The 19,029-nt window shown below is 47.4% G+C and overlaps 1 protein-coding gene and 1 long non-coding RNA gene across 7 annotated transcripts in view; both read left to right on the top strand.

Annotated features, from left to right (window-relative positions):
- The window catches only part of Wdr11 (WD repeat domain 11), a 46,541-nt gene extending 44,741 nt beyond the window's left edge, over window positions 1-1,800 (top strand). For 4 of the 5 annotated variants that reach the window (XM_076911439.1, XM_076911434.1, XM_076911452.1 and 1 more), the window contains exon 29: window positions 884-1,800. In XM_076911439.1, coding sequence (XP_076767554.1) covers window positions 884-1,041 — 158 coding nt within the window. In that variant the 3' untranslated portion in view covers window positions 1,042-1,800. Of the gene's footprint in view, window positions 1-795 lie in introns of all 5 variants that reach the window. The other variant, XM_076911457.1, reaches the window with a different exon arrangement.
- Window positions 1,801-17,642: 15,842 nt separating this feature from the next.
- LOC143434098 (uncharacterized) overlaps window positions 17,643-19,029 on the top strand; it is a 77,849-nt gene continuing 76,462 nt past the window's right edge. For both annotated transcript variants that reach the window (XR_013103326.1, XR_013103325.1), the window contains exon 1: window positions 17,643-17,885. This is a non-coding gene — a long non-coding RNA (uncharacterized LOC143434098). The remainder of the gene's footprint in view (window positions 17,886-19,029) is intronic.

Below are 19,029 nucleotides of genomic sequence, written 5' to 3' on the forward strand. Positions count from 1 at the left end.
TGGAAAATGTTTTATATGTTTACCTTGAAAATATTGGTTAAAAAAAATTGAACACTGCCCAACACACACACACACACACACACACACACACACACACACACACACTGTACCCAGGTGAGCCTCTGATGTGGAATACGGCAGAACATTTGAGATGTGCCCTATAGTCAGGCCGCAGTGAGCTGCCCATGCCCAGGAACTCTGAATATCTACTAGCCATCACCTGGGACACTTTCTTTTAAAAAGAACGGGCTGTGGCTATGGCTTTCAGGTCCGTGTGTGTCCATAGCTCTGCCTTTTCTTACTGTACTTTTTCTTAGGCATCTACATTTTGCCTCCTTTATGTTCGCTATGAGCTCTATACATATCCATTTTTTTAAAAAGCTAAACTAAATCAATTTTTTGGAAAAGTAACTAAAGCCTAAGGCTAGGCAAGGCCATGGACCTAGTCACTGGTGAAGCTGGTCTGGTATCAACTTTTTTCAGAACATGACAGAACAGGGCTATTGGTGCCCAGCTGTCTGGAGTCTCTTCCCTAAGAAAGTGTTCTACTCTGACGGCCAGGCTCTCAGAAACTCCCACATGGAGTGAGGGTGTGCTCAAGGCTCTGCCCTGGCCTCTGCCATTCATTCTCTAGCCCTCAAAGGAGTGGGTATGGGAGAACCTGAGGATGCCAGCTGGAGTCTTCTGAAAGAAGCATAGACTCAGCTGGGGCAAGGTACAACATGGTTAGATTGAAGCTGTCCCCTCATAAAGAAGTGCCTATGCTCCTGACATGCTGCTCTCCATGGCCACCAGGTCCCTGCAGCATCTGGCTTCAGAGCCTGTGAGGAGCCACGCATTTCCCAGGCCCCTTGTGCTCTTCAATTCCTTAACTGAGGTTTACAGAAGCTCATCACTGCCATCTATGCAGACTATGCCCGAAGCCTGAAGAGCCTCGGCTTTAAACAGGGAGCAGTGCATTTTGCTTCAAAAGCTGGAGCGGCTGGCAGAGATTTATTGAATGAGCTGGGGTCCCCCAAGGAGGAACTAACAGAAGGCTGACAGGCTCTGTGCAGGAAATCTGATGTTGGAAGCAAGGTGTAAGGAGAGCTGACCTGACTGTGCTCATGGTCACAGTCGTAGTCAGACTTGGCCCTTGTTAGCTGTGACGCCACCTTCTTGAGGCTGCAGGTGCTCAGCAGCAGGGGCACATTTACACTAGGAGCCAGTTCTGTGTCCCATGTGACCTCAGGACTGGGGACACACAGTGGGAAAGTGTATAGTGTTTATACTTTTGGAAAGTGCTTTTACGATCTCTGAATACTTTTCAATTTTTGTAACTTAAAAATTCAAAAGACTGAATTACTATCTTTTCTCATTAGCTAATTTGAAGATGTTTAAGAACTCTGTAGCAAGAGATTGGGCAACTGATGGGTTTTCAGATACAAGCTGTGTGTGCCTGTGTTGATAAAGCAGTCATTTAGGGCACAGCAGGGCAGAGGCATTTGAAGACAGCCCACCGCAGCACTTTCTTTATCTTGAGAACACAGTGCATTCTTTGCTTTGGACATTGCTGAACTCTGTATTCGGGGCTCACAGTCTTCATGGAGCACGTCTAAGCCTTTTGTTTAGTGTCCGTGGTCTCCGATGGTCTGAATGTTAACTTCCAGGATACATTCCAGTAACCTCATTTCTGAAGCCTCTTTTCTACATTTCCTGCCTTGGTTTTCTTCCACTAGATGTAATTATTATAAATTATTACTCAGAACTTAAACATCTGTGACTATAAAAACGATAAATAAAGGAAAATCCCAGCCAAGACTTTGTTGTTTGAGCCTTTTCTTTTGAGATGGGGTCTTTGGGCCCCACACAGCCGAAAGAACAACAGGTTCACTCCTACTGTGTCTTTTCAGGGGCTCTGAGAAACACATCTTCAGGTCAAAGTTAGTCACTGGTTCCCAGCAACTTGGGATGGTTTTCAGCAACTCTGTCTTCCATTGTTGAAGTTAGGGAAGTCAGGGTGCTTCAGTGAGGTGGCTCGTTCCATACCCCATGTGAGACCTTTGTAAAAAGACTGGGTGTGAACAACGGCTGTGGGTCTGAGGTGAGGTAAAGACAGCTTAGTCTGTGCTCTGTGGTGTAGCAGGAGGTGCCGGCTTGCTTCCTGCAGCTTCAGCATTTGAAAAAATGAAACTGGCTAGCACGGAGGCTGGAGAGGAAGGCTGTAACAGTTCCACTCCCACATCTGCCAGTTACTGTTAGTGAAGCTTTGCTGGTATATCATCAGGCCCGTGTTTATTGCCTTTGGTCCATCTGGTTTGAGGACTGATGGAGGTCCATGTGACTGAAGATAGGTGGCTTGAAAGCCTTAAAATGTTACTGCCCTGCCCTTGACAGCAGTTTTATGACTTCCACTTAGGAGCCAAATTGCTGCCTCGTGAAGTCTCTGGGTCCAACTGACCCACTGGGACAGATTGGCACTCGGTCTCTTGTTATCGTTACAATGAGTGCAGTAGACTCTACCACCAACTCCCTGTGCTCAGGAGAATGTCAGAACCCTCCCATCTGGCACTTTGCAGTCTCAGATTCTCCCAGGAAACGTCTGTGAGTGGCCCCAGCTGACTGCTGTATTACTTGTGACAGTTCTCAGGTAAATGGCCTCAGGTTTGGAAACCTTTGAAGCATATCTGTTTTACTGCAGACACACTCTGCCTCCCTTCATTTCCATCTTTGGTCATTCTCCATCATTTTTAAGCCAAGATAGTTAAGGCCAGAAGACAAAAATTAGTTGTGTTTGAAACTAGTGGTGTGCGTGCTGCCTGTTGCATAAAATACCTTAGTAAGGAGCAGAGGTGTGTGTGCTCCGAATGTGGACACGTCCGAGACTGAGGAGTCCTCGTGCTTGATGGAGCCCCATGCAATCCCACAGTGCCAAAGCAGCAAGTGTACAACCAACAACCAACAGGACAGGGTCAAGGAAGAAACTGACACCGCACTGCACAGGCCCCTGTGCAGGGGCCCGAAGCAGACTCATGAAGACATGGGGAAAGGCTTGTATCGTTTTCTCACGAAGCATCAGGTTAATGTTTGAGTGGTACCCATTAACCTTAGTGTATGATTACTGACCGTTCCACTTATCTCTGATTTACCTGAGGCCGAAAAGCAGAAGGCATCTGCCTTCCAGTACTTAGAAACCAACCATGATGATTAATGATGTCTGATCCACCAGGGTCCTTCTGGCAGCCCTCACGGTGTCTGGACTACACCAGACACAAATGCTACGTCAAGGAATGTCTTAACTCCTTGCTTCTTTCCAGAATCAGCCAGTAACTTTAGTGAACTAGGCTGGGACTGCTTTATACCCATCATGCCTAGCACCTGTTGTTTCTAGGAACTTTGGTGAGTCACCACTTCAGGACTAAACTCCAGAACACCTTTGATTGTCATAACTCTGGAGTGGGCATCTAATTTTTCAAAAACTTGCTGAGCCCGAAAAGTCTAAGTTCACACGGCTGTGGCAGAGGTACAGTTCGGTGGCTTCATGTTAGTTTCCCTATACTTGCTGTGTTATTAGTGCTATGTCTTAGTTGGGGTTTCTACTGCTGCAACAAAACACCATGACCAAAAAGCAGGCTGGGGAGGAAAGGGTTTATTTGACTTATACTTCCACATTATAATTTGCCATTGAAGAAAGTCGGGACAGGAATTCAAAATGGGGAGAAACCTGGAGGCAGGAGCTGATGCAGAGACCGTGGAGGATGCTGCTTACTGGCTTGCTCCTGTGATTTGCTCAGCTTTGCTTTCTAGAATCCAGGACCATTGGCCCAGGGCTGACGCCGTTCACAATGGCTGTAGCCTTCTGCCATCAATCACTAATGAAGAAAATGTCATACAGCTAGATTTTATGGAGGCATTTTTCTCAGTTAAGGCTTTCTCCTTTCAGGTAACTATGTCAAGTTGACATAGGACTGGCCAGCACATGCTGCCTAATGTATGTTACTAGAAGAAGTACATTTAGCTACCCGTCAACACACAGGATTTGAGTCCTGTTGATTTCTCCTTCCCAGTACCCTCAATCCAAAATGTAACTAACTGGCAGTCCTCTGCCCTGGCCTGGAGCAATGTTATTCACACCCTCTGTGCTCTCCCTTTTGAGGACTCTCAGATCCCAATAAAAGGAAGAACTCCATTACATACTTGGCGTGACTGGGCTTATGGGGAACTGGGCAGAGTGGGGCTGGATTTGAATCAGGATTAGGACTCTCAACTGATAGGTGAAGGGCCTCTAATAGGACTGTGCACTTTGGCCCAGGGAGGGCTCACCTGAGCTTACTGCTGAAAGTGGGGGCATCTGAGACCAGCCAGCATTAATGCAGTCTTATAGAAGGTAATAGCGCCTTCCCATTTGACTGGGCTTTAGTGAGTGTTCTTTGACTTTGCAGAACACTTATAAATGTATACTTATATTTCAGAAGTTATGCTTGCTTCTCTGAAATCCATAGAGAAGTATTATTTTATCAGTTCTTGTCTCAGTGCTGTAACAAAAACCTGATAAACAACTTATGGGAGGGAGAGCTTGTTGGGATCACTGTTTCTGGGCACAAAGGCATGAGGCAAGAGGTCACACTGCATCCATAGGATGTCTAGTGTACATAGGAAACAGAATCCCTTTCTAAAACTTCCAGGACTTCACCCCAGTGACCCACTTCCTCCAATGAGACTCTACCTAAAGGTTTCACAACCTTCCTGCAGCCTGTGCCACAGCTGGACAGGGTCTTCCAACACACAAGCTGATGAAGAACACCTCATATTCAAACCATCAGTTTGATTTTTCTGAACAGTCTAGCCAGTCCTGAATCTGCCCACAAAGTCCCACAGAACATTCTCAGTACCTCTTGATTGAGATAGCCCTGCAGATGTCAGAGTAGCATGTACCCCATCTGGTCCTGACCTGCATGCCTGGTTCCTTCAGCAGCACTGTATCTGTCCCCTGCTAGGAATATGCCCAGGATCCAAGGTCCCCTCTCAAAGCAGCTAGAGAATAGAGGAGGTCCAGGGGCCTGGCAGGCGATCAGTGCAGGCAAAGGGGCATGAGCACAGGTGAGTGCATCCTGCCTGCCCTCTAACCTCAGCCTCTGAGGGCAGCCTGTCCCTGTATCATCTGACTCACATGGCACTGTAGAGTGAAGAGACACAAGTGACACACTGTCCTGAGTCCTCATGTTGAGTTTTTTGGGACACCAGATTTTCAATCCTAAACAAATTAAGATATTCTCTGGCAAACAGGAGTGGTTGGTCACCCTAAAGGGACAAAAGGGAATGCAAGACCTGATACACGCAACACCCAGCCTCAGCCATCTCAAGCTCTTTAAATCGGGGGTGGGGGGGTCGGGGGGGTAGGGGGTCTGAATCAGTGCTCTCCTTTGGAGAGTCAGTTGAAGAAGAGGCAAAACAAGGCAGTCTGAAGCTGGCTGGACCAGGAAGGAGAATTGCTGGTCAGGCGTGTGCTGCTGGCGGGAAAGAAGGGCTTGCAAAGCATTTCTCAAACCTTTGTGTGGCAGTTTGAACATTCCAAGACCTATTTGCAAAGCGGAACAACTGAGACCACTGTGGTTTGGGTGTTCTCCTTGTGTGCAGAAACCACTGCATGCCCACGCTCTATCTTCATCCTTATTTTTCTTTTAGATGAATACCAGATGTTTAGAGAAAGCTGAAACAGTACCTGCTGGCTTAAAAACCACAATATTGTTTCTTGGGGTCAGCTCTGTTCCTTGGTCAAGGACTTTGGAACCTTAGTTCTTTCTCTGCTACTGCAGAATCCCTGTTTTCAATTACAAAGTCAGTGAAGGATGGCAAAGGGACAGCATGGGCTATTTTCTCCTTGGGTGGGGCCGCAGTGGCTGCCAGTCATTCTAATCCTGATCTCTATTCTTAGGCCCAAGGTCAACTTCCACTTGGGAATCCTGGTAGGCATATGCTCTATAGACAACCGTAGTCTCACAAGCAAGAGCTTTATCAGCAAAGATGGAAAGGAGATGGAGCCAGTGATCTGTGTGGACCATATCCCATTGAATGATATCCTTACAAGGAGAGAGAACATGAAGCTATGTGAGAAGCCTTGCTGTGACAGAGAACAAGACTCATGCTATACTGTCAGGAGCCAAGCAGCACCAAGCATATAATAATCTAGGAAAAACAAGGAAGGTGCCTCTGCAGGGAGCCCAGCTGTTCACTCCAGCTTCAGACTTCTGCCTGCAGGATGGTGAGGCTAGGTTCTATTTATAGAAGCCACCAAGTTTGTAGTCCTTCGTGATCATGCTCTTGAGAGCTAGTCTACCTCCATTGACCCACAGTGGGTAGGTGGAATGTCTCAGAGCATTCAGATGTTCTCGTCCCTGTCAGAAGATTGGCAGTTGAAAAACTTCTGTCCTCTGGCTGAGGGTGGGAGGAAGCCTCTGCTTGGCCTTGTTGTGGTCAGTGGGATTTTCCCAGTACAGACCCACTTTTTTGTTGGGTGAGGGTGCCAGGATAGAGCTCAGAGCCTTCTGTATATCAGGTAAGGGTTCTACCACTGAATTAATGTCCCAACTACACTATTTTGAAAAAATTGTGTATGTGTGTGTGTACATGCATATGTGTGTGTGTATATGTGTGTACATGCATGTGTGTGTCACGCACAGGGGACCAAAAGAGGGTATTGGAATGCCTGGAGCTTGAATCACAGGAATCACTGGTGCTTTGAGTCACCTGTGCCATGAATTGAACTCTGGTCCCCTGCAAGAACAGTACATGCTCTTAACTGCCGAGCCATCTTTCCAGCCATGTGTGACTTTCTTGAGGCAGTTTTGCTTCCTATCCCCTGGCTGGCTCCTAACTCATGGCAATCCAGCTGCCACAACATCCTAGAGGCCAAGATTACAGACATAAGGCTCCAGGACCATCCAGGAGGAAACATTTGTGACAATGAGATAGGTGGCCCTGAGGATTCAAATTCAGTGCTCAGCATCCCAGAGAGGAGTGAGCTGTCACCAGAGAGGCTACAAGAAAGGAGTCTCCTCACTGAGTGAGCACCTGTGGTGAATGCCCTGTCTATGTGCTCACAACAAACATGGCAACCTGTGTCTGGCTTTTACTCCAGGGTGGACCTCTGGTGATGGCATCCACTAGTACCAAAGCTTGGAGAGTCCTAGGCACTGCTCAGACCCTCTGTAGACACACCTACATTCCTTACTCCTCTGAGCCCTCTCTTTGGCAGTCTTCATTGGGAGAGTAGCCATCTTTGTTTATCTTTGTTGTTTGCTTCTGAGGTGCTGGGGGTTGAACTTGGGGCTTCTTACATGGACGATAAGCCCTTTATCACTGACCTAGAACTAAGAGGTTTGATTATTTTTTCCCTGTTGTTGGTTTTATTTCATTTGGTTTGGTTTGGTTTGGCAATCTCCAGACATGGCCCTGGCTGACTTGGCCTGCAACTCTCTCTGTACACCAAGCTCCAACATAAACTTTTAAAAAAAAAGATTGCTTCCTGGTAGGGCTCTGGATGAGCCAGGTTCCCCCAACCTCCCTCCACCTTCCGTTTCCACTGCCATTTGCAACAACTCCACTGCTCTGCCAGCATTTCTCCTCTTGCCTTTTGCTGACCAGAGAATCACAGAAACCAACGGTCCAGACTCCATACCCCAGGGTCCAGTTTGTTAAAACCTCTGGAGCCATTAGAGTGGCTAGGAAAAATCCAGTCTCTGGTTTTAAGCTTTTCAGGCTTCTGGATCCAAGAATGCCTTTTCCCAACGTGTATATTCCAATCTGTGTTTCTTGGGATCATGACATCCAGTGAGGTATTAAATATTTTAAGCATTATCATGGCTAGATAAATTTAGATGCCAAAACTCAGCATGTTTCTTTGTAGCAGACCTTCTCAGTGCCTTTATAATGCAAATTACGTTGCTCCTCGGAAAGAAAGCACAGGACATTAGACATTCTAAGATTCTGGTCTGCGGAACAGAACAGGTTTTTGTTTTGTGTTGTTGTTGTTTGGGGAACTTGTTCTGCCTCCTCTGTATTCTGCCTGCTTCTGTCTGTAATATTCTGAACTTCTTCAGTAAAGATGTCTTTCTCCTTTGTCTCCTACGTTTTAGGAGAGTCATCTGCCCTTCCTGTCTGCCTTATACTCAGTGGGACAGTACAGCACCCTCAATCAGCATCAGTTCCAGCTGCAAGCTCAGTGGTTTGGCTTTGGTTGGTTTCATTTGGTTGCTTTTTGAGGCATAGTTTCATGTATATCAGAGTGGTTTCAAACTTACTATACAGAAGATTGTGAACCACCATGCATGTGCTGGGAATCAAACCTCGGTCCTCTGGAGGAACAGCAAGTGCTCTTAACTACTGTTAAGAGCATCTATCCAGCCCCACAAGTTCACTTTTAAGTGGCATAAAAGGCTTCTATAATTCAGACCAGACCACTTTCTTTTCCTGGATGCTGTCTTATGCCCCGCCCCCATGATGGGATCAGCCAGAAACACCTGTGCTTCTGAGTAAACAATAGTCATGAGTTGTTCTTGCTGTCTGGTACACCTTTCCTTCTGTGAGTTCTAGAAGCTGGCATCTATGCCCCCTAACACCTCACATCCCCATCCCCTCCTGCTTCTAGACCAGGAGTCTACTGCTGACCTAACATCATAGTAATGGTCCAGTCAATGGGCTCCAAGTCTTCAGCATCAGAACTTCTTCCCCAGCAACCTGATCTTGACTCCATGAATCAGAATACAGGACACACTCAGACCATGGTTAGCTAGAGCCTGAGGCTGGTCCAGAGATGAGACCTCTGGGCCTAGGAACAACTGACTTCTACGCTCACTGCTCCTGTCTGTGTAATTAGCATGAGGAGAATATTTCCTCTCCCCTCTGGTTATATTGTTAATGCTTGTTCTTCCTTTTCTTCATGGAAGTTCCACATCTCCTTCTTACCTCCCAGCCAGGTCCCTTCAGGTCCCTCTTCCAGCTGTTGCATCCATCCATTTGTTAGCAATAGTGTCTGCCATGTGTGGTTCCACTGGAATCTATAACTTAGTCTTTGCTTTCTGATCCACCCTCCTTTGCCCTCCTTTTGGACTTACATTTGTTTATTATCCCAATTCTCTCTTTATTATGTTGTTTATAGCATCCCCTTCTACCTATGTATCTAAAATCTGCATGGTTACACCATTTGCCCTTGACTTACACTCTAACATAAATTCGAGCTTTAGCCATTTGGCCCTTAGAGCATCCTCCTCCCATCATCCCTCTCTTGGTTAATGCCCCATTATTTCTGTGTATGTCCCTTCCCATCCCTCATCAGGACATCTGCCATGCTGTCAATATCCATTTAAACTCAGCCATGTCCGTCAGTACCTGAGTCCATCCCCTGGCTTTGCGCTCTTAGAGACTTGCAACATTTCCAGTTCATTTCATCCATGTAGATATGAACGTTCTTACACTGAAGATATAAACCCTCAGTTCCTACTTCCGCTACCGTGCCTGCTATGCCCCCCTGCCATGGTAGAGACTCTTACCCCTTTGGAACCACAAGCCCAAAGAATCAGCTTCTTACATAAGTCTTGTCCCTCAGATCCACAGTAATAATTCCCCAAGTAGCTCTGTAGCTCTGCTTGCTCTCTGCTGCCTTCTGAAGGGTCCACTTCAGCATGCAGCTTCTCAGTCACCACTTTCAAACCCAACAAAAACCCTTTGACCACTTCCTGTTACAGGAGTCAAGATAACAGAGGCCCTGAGCTCACCCGCTGGCCCACAGCTGTGCGTGCTCCTTGAACCTGCTGAAGGAGCGTTCTCCTCTTAGTTCAGCAAAGATGCCAGAAGGTTTCCTACTTGTGAGCTCTAGTGAACAGAGCAACAAGCATCAGCTGAGCGGGGCACTGGGAGCCAGACAATGATGGTGAGGTCAATAGTTGAATGTTTTTCTAGATTCATGTAATGATTAGAGTAACTATGAAAATAAAACCATACAGTATCACTGTATTTTTAGTTGGGTGGCTGAGTGGCTTGCCTGGCTCCTGGGATAGAAGGCGAGCATTGTCAGCTCTCATATCTGCTGGCTTTGAATCTGTTGGTACTGACCACAGATGGGAAAGACTTGGAAACAGTGACATGCTGTTGCTTGGCGTGTCCTGGTTAGTCAGGCCCATTGAACATGCAGACTGCATTGAACATGGGCAGACTTTCTTGTTCAGGGTGCTGTTCTATGGGATACAGGCTGTAGATATTTGCACAGCATTCATAGTGAATTTGGTATTATGGGCTGTAGAGATGATTTAAAAGTGTACAGGGGTGGGATCCAGCGATGGCTCAGTGTAAAGTGTTCGTGGGTCAATCATGAGGACCTGAGTTCAGGTCACTAGGATCTACACTACACACACACACACACACACACACACACACACACACACACACAGCAGTGTGCACCTGTAATCTCAGCCCTGGGGAGGTGGAGGATCTCCAATGTGCTGGCCAGCCAGTCTAGCTGGATGGGTTGCTTCTAGTTCAGTGAGACTACTGTCCAGAGAAACATATGGTGAAGACTGGTTGAAGAAAATACTTAGCATCTCCGCATGGCCTACACACACCTATACCCAGAGAGAGAGAGAGAGAGAGAGAGAGAGAGAGAGAGAGAGAGAGAGAGAGAGAGGAAGAGAGGGAGACAGAGACAGAGACAGAAAGAGACACACAGATACAGATACAGAAACAGAGAGAGAGAAAGACACAGAGACAGATACACACAGAGAGAAAGAGAGACAGAAAGAGACAGAGAGAGAGAGAGAGAGAGAGAGAGAGAGAGAGAGAGATTTGTGGAAGTACAGGAGTTGCATGCAAACACCACTGTGTTCTGACTGTGATGTCCATGACTTTTGTGTCTTGGAATCAGTCTCTTTGAAGCCTGGGGTTCATATCACAGAACAGTGAACTCACTTTCTGTTGCCTGATTAAGGTTCCAGTGGCCCAAACACTTCCTTTTACAGACAGCTATAATCCTAAGGCTCCAGACCTAATTAGAAAATCAAGGGCTTGCAGAGGAGAGCAGTCCTAGTGTGGATGGCATGGCAAAGGTGTAGCACCTCTTCCCTCCCTGTGTAACTGCTAATTCCTGGGTCCAGGGCTCTGGGCTCTGGGAGGAAGATCAGCAACAGCCACTCTGCTCCAGCAGACGGCACAGCAAAATGGGAGACCCTGAGTGTCGGATCTTTTGATCTTTCAAAGGGGGATGAGAGTTCAAAGAACAATGTGCTATATCAGATTTTTAAATACTGGCTTGACTAAAAAGAATCCAGTGCAAGCCAAACAAAATACGTCTCTAAGCCAAGATCAGCCTTGCATGGACAATTTGTGCCTTCTTCTGTGATCATAAAAGTCAGAAAGCATAGACCTCAGGCTTCATCTTACATCCCTGTGCTGCTACCCTCTGAGAAGCAAAGGATGCTAACACACAGCAGCCTGCTGGTGCTGTACATCCTGGGCAGACATCAGCTTCTGCTCCTAGCCACCTGAACTGTACTGGGTTTCATTTTCTCAGCTAAAGTCGTGGGAGCTATGGCTTAGACTTCTGGGGTTTTTATAGTTGCCCCAATTATTTTCATATGCAGCCATTAGGAAGTTTTTCTTTGTTTTCTAGTTACTCTCCTTTTTTCCCATCAGCAGGGTAGTGACCAAGAGCTGCTGTAGCCCCAAAGGCTGCCTCAGTAATCAAAGGCTACAGTGACTTAGAAGAGACCATCTTCCTTGGAAGATGTCTGCAGATGTCCTGGCTCACGCTTTGGACCCATCTTAGGGACAAGAGATAGGATGTGCTATCTGGCATCAAAAGTCCTCTTCCTGTCCCTCCCTGGGTAGATTAGACACTTCCCAACTTGAGCTGTATCTCTCCATCTTGTTATAGAATGAAAATCAGAATTCTATGAGCAGTTCTTCTTGTTTGTTTTTGTTGGAGGATATCTGACCAATGAAGGAAGGAAATGGAATGAATGAATGAAAATGAATGGGGCTTTGTTCTGGGGGGCAGGGGAGGGGTTGAGGGTACCATCTATCATGGTGTGGGGGTTGGTAGCAGGAGCTTGAGGCAGCCTGTCACATTGGATCTATGGTCGGGAAGCAGAGGTGAACACTCAGTATCTTTCCATTCCAGTCAGCACCACAATGGTACTGCTCACAGGTAGTGGATGCTCTCCATTCTAACTAGCCCTGTCTATAAACTTCCTCACAGGCATGTCCAGAAATTCTTGTCCTAGTGATTCCTGATGGCATAAAGCTGCCAGTCAATGCTAGCCATCACACAACTAGCATGGCCTGTTTTCTGGTTGCTCTTGGTGTCCACATTTCCATGAGTGCCTAAAAGTGAGTTCTGCTTCTCTAGAAGGCACAAGCCCCAGCTGATTCAGGAGCCCTGGTCCTGGAGTTCTTAACCTTAGGGCAAGCTCCTTCCGTATACCCTCTTCCCTTCCTGTGTCACCAGAGCTTGTAGACGGCACCATAACCCTCAGTGATGAGACCTGGGGCCAGATTCAGTCTAGAACGTAGAGCTAGCACATGACTCTCAGTGCTCACTACCATAGTGTGTAAAAAGGAGTCTTTGAATCCCAGTGTGGTAGTGGCTTGTATCCACAGCTCCTGCATTAGGAAGGCTGAGGCAGGAGGATTATTATGAGTGTGAAGCCATCGTAGGCTATAGAATGAGTTCTAGGCCAACTTAGGTGGAATCCTGTCTCATAAAAAAAATGGATCAGGGGAGTTACTGGGTCTTGCTGTTGATGTCAGTCCCTTACACAGCTTGTCCAGTAGACAACAAGAGACACAACCCAGGCCTGTTGCTCCTCTCAGGGCCCCAGCTGGCTCTGGGCCACCTAGCAATCATACTCATACTGTCTCCTTGCTCCTTTTAAGTTAGGTTCTTCCCACATAGAAACACTTGTCTTATTTCTGCCTGCCCTGAGTGTCTAAGTCCCAAGGTGTTGCCATCCCAATCCCTGGAACTTCACTTTTCTATACAGAAAGCCTCTGAAGGTTAATCTCCATGTCACTTTGACTGGATCGAGACACTTGGGGATTAGTAAAGTGTATTTCTGAGTATGGCTGCTGCTGTTTCTAGAGGTAACTGGAGGTGGAAAGTGAGCCCTGCAGGTATGTAGGTAGCACCATCCTGCAGGCAGGGGATCAGAAGATGGAAAGAAAGAGGAAAGCTGCTAGGATGGTAGAGTCTCTCTGCTTCCTGAGCACCAGGAGGTGAGCAGCCTATGCCACAGAGACTCTGTCTTACCTCCTTCCTTAAGCAATGGATCTAACCAAGCTTGGACTGAAATCTTAGAACCTGTGAGCCAGAATAAACTCTTCTGTAACCTGTTGATATGAGGAATTTTTTCACAGTGACAAAACCACCAAAACAAAGTTTAAAAATATCACCACTGTCTTCTCCAGGTGGCCATATTATTGTTAAGAAAAATCCCACTCAGGGATCTTCTAGATCACTGAGTACACTTAAGGGTATGAGATAGCCCAAAGGGGCAAGAATTAAAATGTCATTAGTGTTCAGTCTCTGCCTTCCTCTCCTTCCTTGTGGTACTCTGAAAGAGAATGGCCCCATGGGCTCATAGAGACAGGCACTGTGGAGAGGTGTGGCTATGTTGGAGCAAGTGTGTCACTGTGTGTGTACCTTTAAGGTTTCTAATGCTCAAGCAAAGCCTAGCATGTCTTAGCCTCTTTCTGCTGCCTACCAGTCAAGATGTAGACGTCTCAGTTACCTCTCCAGCACCATGTCTGCCTGGATGCTGCCATGTTTCCAGCCATGATAATAATGAACTGAACCTCAGACCCTGTAAGCCAACCCCAGTTAAATACTGTAGTCATGGTGTCTCTTCACAGCAATAGAAACCCTAACTAGGACACTTGCTTATCCTTTTTTTACTGTCTAGTTAATGATTCTACCAATCACCTGCCCAATGCAAGCACCAGAAGCATCTACCACTTTCAGAGCAAACAGGAAAGTATCTCTCAATTGCCCTTCTGCCTCAAACCTCCAAGGCCGTTTGTTCTCTTTGACTGGAGTTCTGCCTCCAGGTGCTCTGGTAACAACAACAACAACAACAACTACTACTACTACTACTACTACTATGACTACTTCCTCTTCCTCCTCCTCTTCTTCTTCCTCTTCCTCTTCCTCCTTCTCCTCTTCCTTTCTATAAGGAACTTGGTCTTAGTATTTGTACAGAAACCACTTTACTGACTGAGCTGTCTCTTAAGACCTATATGAAGTCTATCACTAAGATCATCCTATAATGAAATAATTTAACTCTAGTCTAAAAGACTGCTTCCACATCCCTAGTCACTGTCCAGTGCCTTCTCAGGACTGCAGCTTATCTGGAAAGGGTGAACAGTGGGGAGCCGTCATGCTGTCTAAAACTCACTCTCTCCATGCCTTCTACATGTCAGAGTATCCAGAAAAACTTCTCCATTTATGACAGCCACAGCTTGCTTGATTAAGACAATTCATTTCAAGTGAGATCCCATCTTCCTCTGGATCAGAGGTGCAGTGAGAGACGTGTCTATCAACTCCCTGAGTGCAATGTTGCTGTTGGTACAGGAGGAACTGCCTTGCTGATGATGAGGCAAGCCCAGGGCTGATTCTGTGTGAGCTGGAGAAAGCTCCTGCCCATTCTGAACATCAGGCTCCCCCACCTCTCAGGGCTGCTGTGTCTGAGATGCATGGAGCTTGTGTCCTTGTGTCTCAGCCAGCCACGGGCAGCAGAGGGCAGCAGAGATCAGTACATGGAGTTTGATCACTTCCCAGAAAGAGAACTCTAGTCCACTAGTAACTCTCTTTGTAGAACCCCTGCTGGATGGTTCAGCACTCCAGAACCACTAGCCAAAGGAGCAAGATATCCCCATATCTCCTGATTGTTACTTGCTGTGTGTGTGTGTGTGTGTGTGTGTGTGTGTGTGTGTGTGTGTAAGCTTTCCACAGAGTCTTACTTTTCCGAGTTTTAAATCAATGCCATAGTCCCTCTGCCTGGCAGGGAAGATGTGGCCTGTGGTTGCATGCTGGTAGCAGGCTCAGGACAGGGCACAGAACTCCTTATGTTACCCCTTTCTAAGTTCAGTGTCTCTCATAGGAGTGAAGTGGGCAAGTGCCTGGGGGCAAAGCTTCCTTCTGTGGGAACTTAGGGGCATGGGGAGACTGTGGGGGTGTGTGAAGGGCACCAGTCAGCTCCCAGTAGGGTCTCAGGAATTCCACTCCACAGGCAGCTGAAAAAAAAAAAAAAAAAAAAAGAGCCTTTAACAGATCTGATTAGTAGCTGATTCCCAACAGAGTCTCAACAACTCATCCGGTCTTCATGCCCTTGGAGTTCAGGATCATAAAGCCTCTCCTGGAGTCGAGGTTTCCACATCCCTGAGTTCTGGATCACGTGAACAAAATATGCAACTTCCCTGTGCTACCTGCAGCCCCACACTGCTGGTCTCCATGCCGCTGGAGTATACACATACAGTCCCCTAAGATACAAGGATGTGTCCTCATGTGCACAGTGTGCGTGTGTGTATGAGTGAGAGAGAAAGAGAGATAGACAGAGACAGAGGGAGGGAGAAAGAGCCCATCAGGCTCTACTGCCCAAATTCTGTACACCCCATGCTGATTCATCTTCCTTGCTAACTGGATTTAAAATCACTTGGGAGACACAGCCCGTGTGTGTGTGTGTGTGTGTGTGTGTGTGTGTGTGTGTGAGAGAGAGGGGGGGGGGTAGGTCTAGGGAGGTTTAGTTAAGGTGGGAAGGACCATTTTGAAAGTAGATGGCACCATGCCTTGGACTGACATCTTAGACAAAGTCAAAAAGAGAAAGCAATCTGAGCACTGGCATTCGTCTCTCTGTTTCCTGACTGTGACAATGTGACACTCTTCATACTCTGCTGCAAGCTTCCCCGACACAAAGGACTGTATCCCCTCAAACTGTGTGTCTGAAACAAGCCTGCCCTTTCTTTCTTTAAGTTGCCTCCTCATGTGTCACAGCAGTAGGCAGCCTCCTGCCTGCCACCACTGTCACACATACACAGAGGCTGTCACCTGCAGGACATCAAAGGGATCCAGGGAGAGGCACACAGACCTAAGGTTATATAGGTGCCCATGTAGACTCCAGATATACCTCCTGGTCTGCGGACCCCTACAGACAGGCAAGGCCCCAGGAAACAACACAGTCTCTACCACTCTCAGCAGCTCTGCCTAAGATCTAGTGACTGCGTTGATGGCCGTGGCCCCTGAAGGATCCAACAGGCCCCAAGGACTCTGTTTAGTGCTCATCCAGCACAACTCACACCTGTGACCGACCTGGATCCCAGGAGGGTGGGACTGCAGCTGATTCCTGCAGGCTGGTGCTCCATTCTTTCACTGAGAGCACAGTGTTCAGGGATTGTTAGGCCCTGGGCCTTGGCAGATATCTGGAAGGGCTGCAGGTTGGGCAGGGCTGTTCCATCAGCCACTCAGTTGCTCTGATTTTGGCTTCTCTCCAGTCAGACAGCAGCAGTCTGGGGCCCAGTGGCCTGCTTGGAGATGGGACATGAGAGGGAGCTCATTATAAGGAGGTGGGGGTGTGTTGGGAGGATAGGAAATCTGCTCAAATGGCATTTTCTGGGCACAATGCCACCCTTTAGAATTAGTAGAGGCAGGAATCTACAATTTATCCACCCTCACTCTCATGGGTAACTTCCACTGTTGGGCTATGTGTGAGAAACACAATTTAGAAATAATCTTTTATTCTTGCAAGGGACAGATATTTACAAAGCACTTCTTCCCTTGGCACTGTTTCATTTCTGCCCCTGACACTGTGGCTCTGAGGCAGCTTTCCCAGGCAGCTTCCCAGAATTCCTCAGGTCTCCAACCTACCTTCACTTCCTCCTTTGGAAGCATTTTTTTCAAAAATGGCTGCCACCTCTAGGTTCCTTCTTCCACACTTCTTTCTTGGATCCTTTCCCACAGACATGCATGTGCTTTTAGTTGACTCCTCTCCATGTCTCCCCCTCCCAGACAGAAGCCCCTCTCAGGCCTACCCTCACTCTTAGGTGATGCTAAGATCACCTGTTTATCCTCAGGTCTGCTTGGATGTAACATGCTCAAGAAATGCTTGTGGAATGATGAGAGAGGCCACTCTCACACTCTCTTCCCATGGGGGCAGGCACCTGTTGAAAAAAGAGAGGATTTGAGAGGAAGGGGTCATTGTGGGGAAGCTTTGAAGCTCAGAGACTGGCATGGTGGGCTGCCCACCCCTACCTATTGAAAAGAGAAGCCCCTAGGAAAGGCAGAGATAGCCCACCCAGAGCAGTATCTCTGATGAGGAAGGACCAGTGTAGAGACCAGCATTCTTCCTGGAGCAGCATCTGTCTGGACAGGTAGAAGGGAGGCCCTGGTGGGTTCCTGGAACCTTTGCAGAGCATGCTTGTATGTACTTGTTCTGCTGGCATGCCATGAATTGTTTTGGGGGCTGTCTTGTTAGGAGATTAAGTTTTCTTCTAAAAAGACAGGGGAAAAAGTCTCTAGCAAGGGCCTGAGTGGAGCTGACCTCTGAGGAGGAGATGGCGGCAGAATCTGACTGGAACTGCGTTTGTCTAATTAATCTTCTTGTCAACAGAGTTGTTCTCTGCCGGTGCCAGCCCTGACATCATCCTGCAAGCTTGTCACACCGGTTCCTATCCAGCTACAAAGGCCTCTCCTTGCTCCCTGCTCACACCAGCCAGCCCAGCATGGCCTGCTGTACTGAGTATATCTGCGCGGCAGGATGGCTAGGCTGGATCTCCAGAAAAGAAACAAGAGGGACCTTCCCCAGCCTCTGACTTAGAGGGGCCCTGTAGATCATGGCTGATAGAAAAGCTGGTCAGGGAGCATGGAGGTAAGGGGCACTTCATACTGGAAGGAGCCTGGTCACCACATGGAGCTAGGCACTGGCCGTTAGGCTGGGTAAGCTTCAGGAGCACAGAACTCAGTGGTATAAGGCATGCTGCTCTGGGCTTCACTGGGTTGCCCCCAAAATAGCCCTGGAAAATTTGGGTGGTAAAGCTGCGACATACGCCTTTAAGGATCCAAGTAGGAATGTCAAGCCGACCCAAGTTTCCCTGGCTGGGGACACTGGTCACAGTGTGAGTTTAGGGCCCTTAACTCAAGACTCAGACTTACAGAAAGAATGTAGGGCTCTTATGCTGAATGGGGCCACCTAGGTGACCATGTTGCACCTCTGTAGGGACTTCTTAAAGTCAACTTCAGCCACACAAGCCCTCCTTTGTGTCATTGATGTCCCTCAAGCACACAGCACACAACTTGCATGCCTGTCTACTCATTTGCCAGGTAGAGAGGATACCTAGGTTTTCTCCTCCTCTCTTCTCTCTCCTCCCCCACCCTCTGCCTTTCTGGGAATTGATTCCAGGGCCTCTTCTATTAGGTGAGCCATCTATCACTGAGATACATCCAAAGGCCCCTTTGTTCATTCATTCTGTGACAGAGTCACTACATTGTTTGATCTTATATTCCTCCTGCCTCGGCCTCCCACAGGACTGGGATTCCAAGCCTGTGCCACCATGCCTATTCCACCTGGCTTCTTAACCAAGAAAGTCTGCAGGGACAGAAGAACGGGGGGGGGGGGGGGGGGGGGGGAGGGTCTGTGAATTTGAACAGAGAAACATGACATCATTATTTTTGCTCACCTCTAACTGCAGTTTAGCAGTTGATTCAATTACAAATCTAGGCAGAGTGCCCTGGAGCATTAGCATCGCCTGACATGTTTTCTTTCCTCCAACAGAAATCACAGCTACTTTCATGGCATATTACGGTTGAGGCACTTATCTCAAAATATCATCTGGACTCATCACTATTTTGAGACGACTGTAGTTAACAGGCCCAGTTTTCAGATCTCGTTAATTCACAGTCTAAAAAAGAACATATAGGATTATTTCACAATTTTAAAACATTTGAAAACTGTGCTGAGTGCCGCATGGGTGTGCTTTGCATTTCCCCTGTCTTTAAAAATGCTTATTTTTGCA

Source organism: Arvicanthis niloticus, chromosome 1 (assembly GCF_011762505.2).
Source record: "Arvicanthis niloticus isolate mArvNil1 chromosome 1, mArvNil1.pat.X, whole genome shotgun sequence".
NCBI classification, from domain to species: Eukaryota; Metazoa; Chordata; class Mammalia; order Rodentia; family Muridae; genus Arvicanthis; species Arvicanthis niloticus.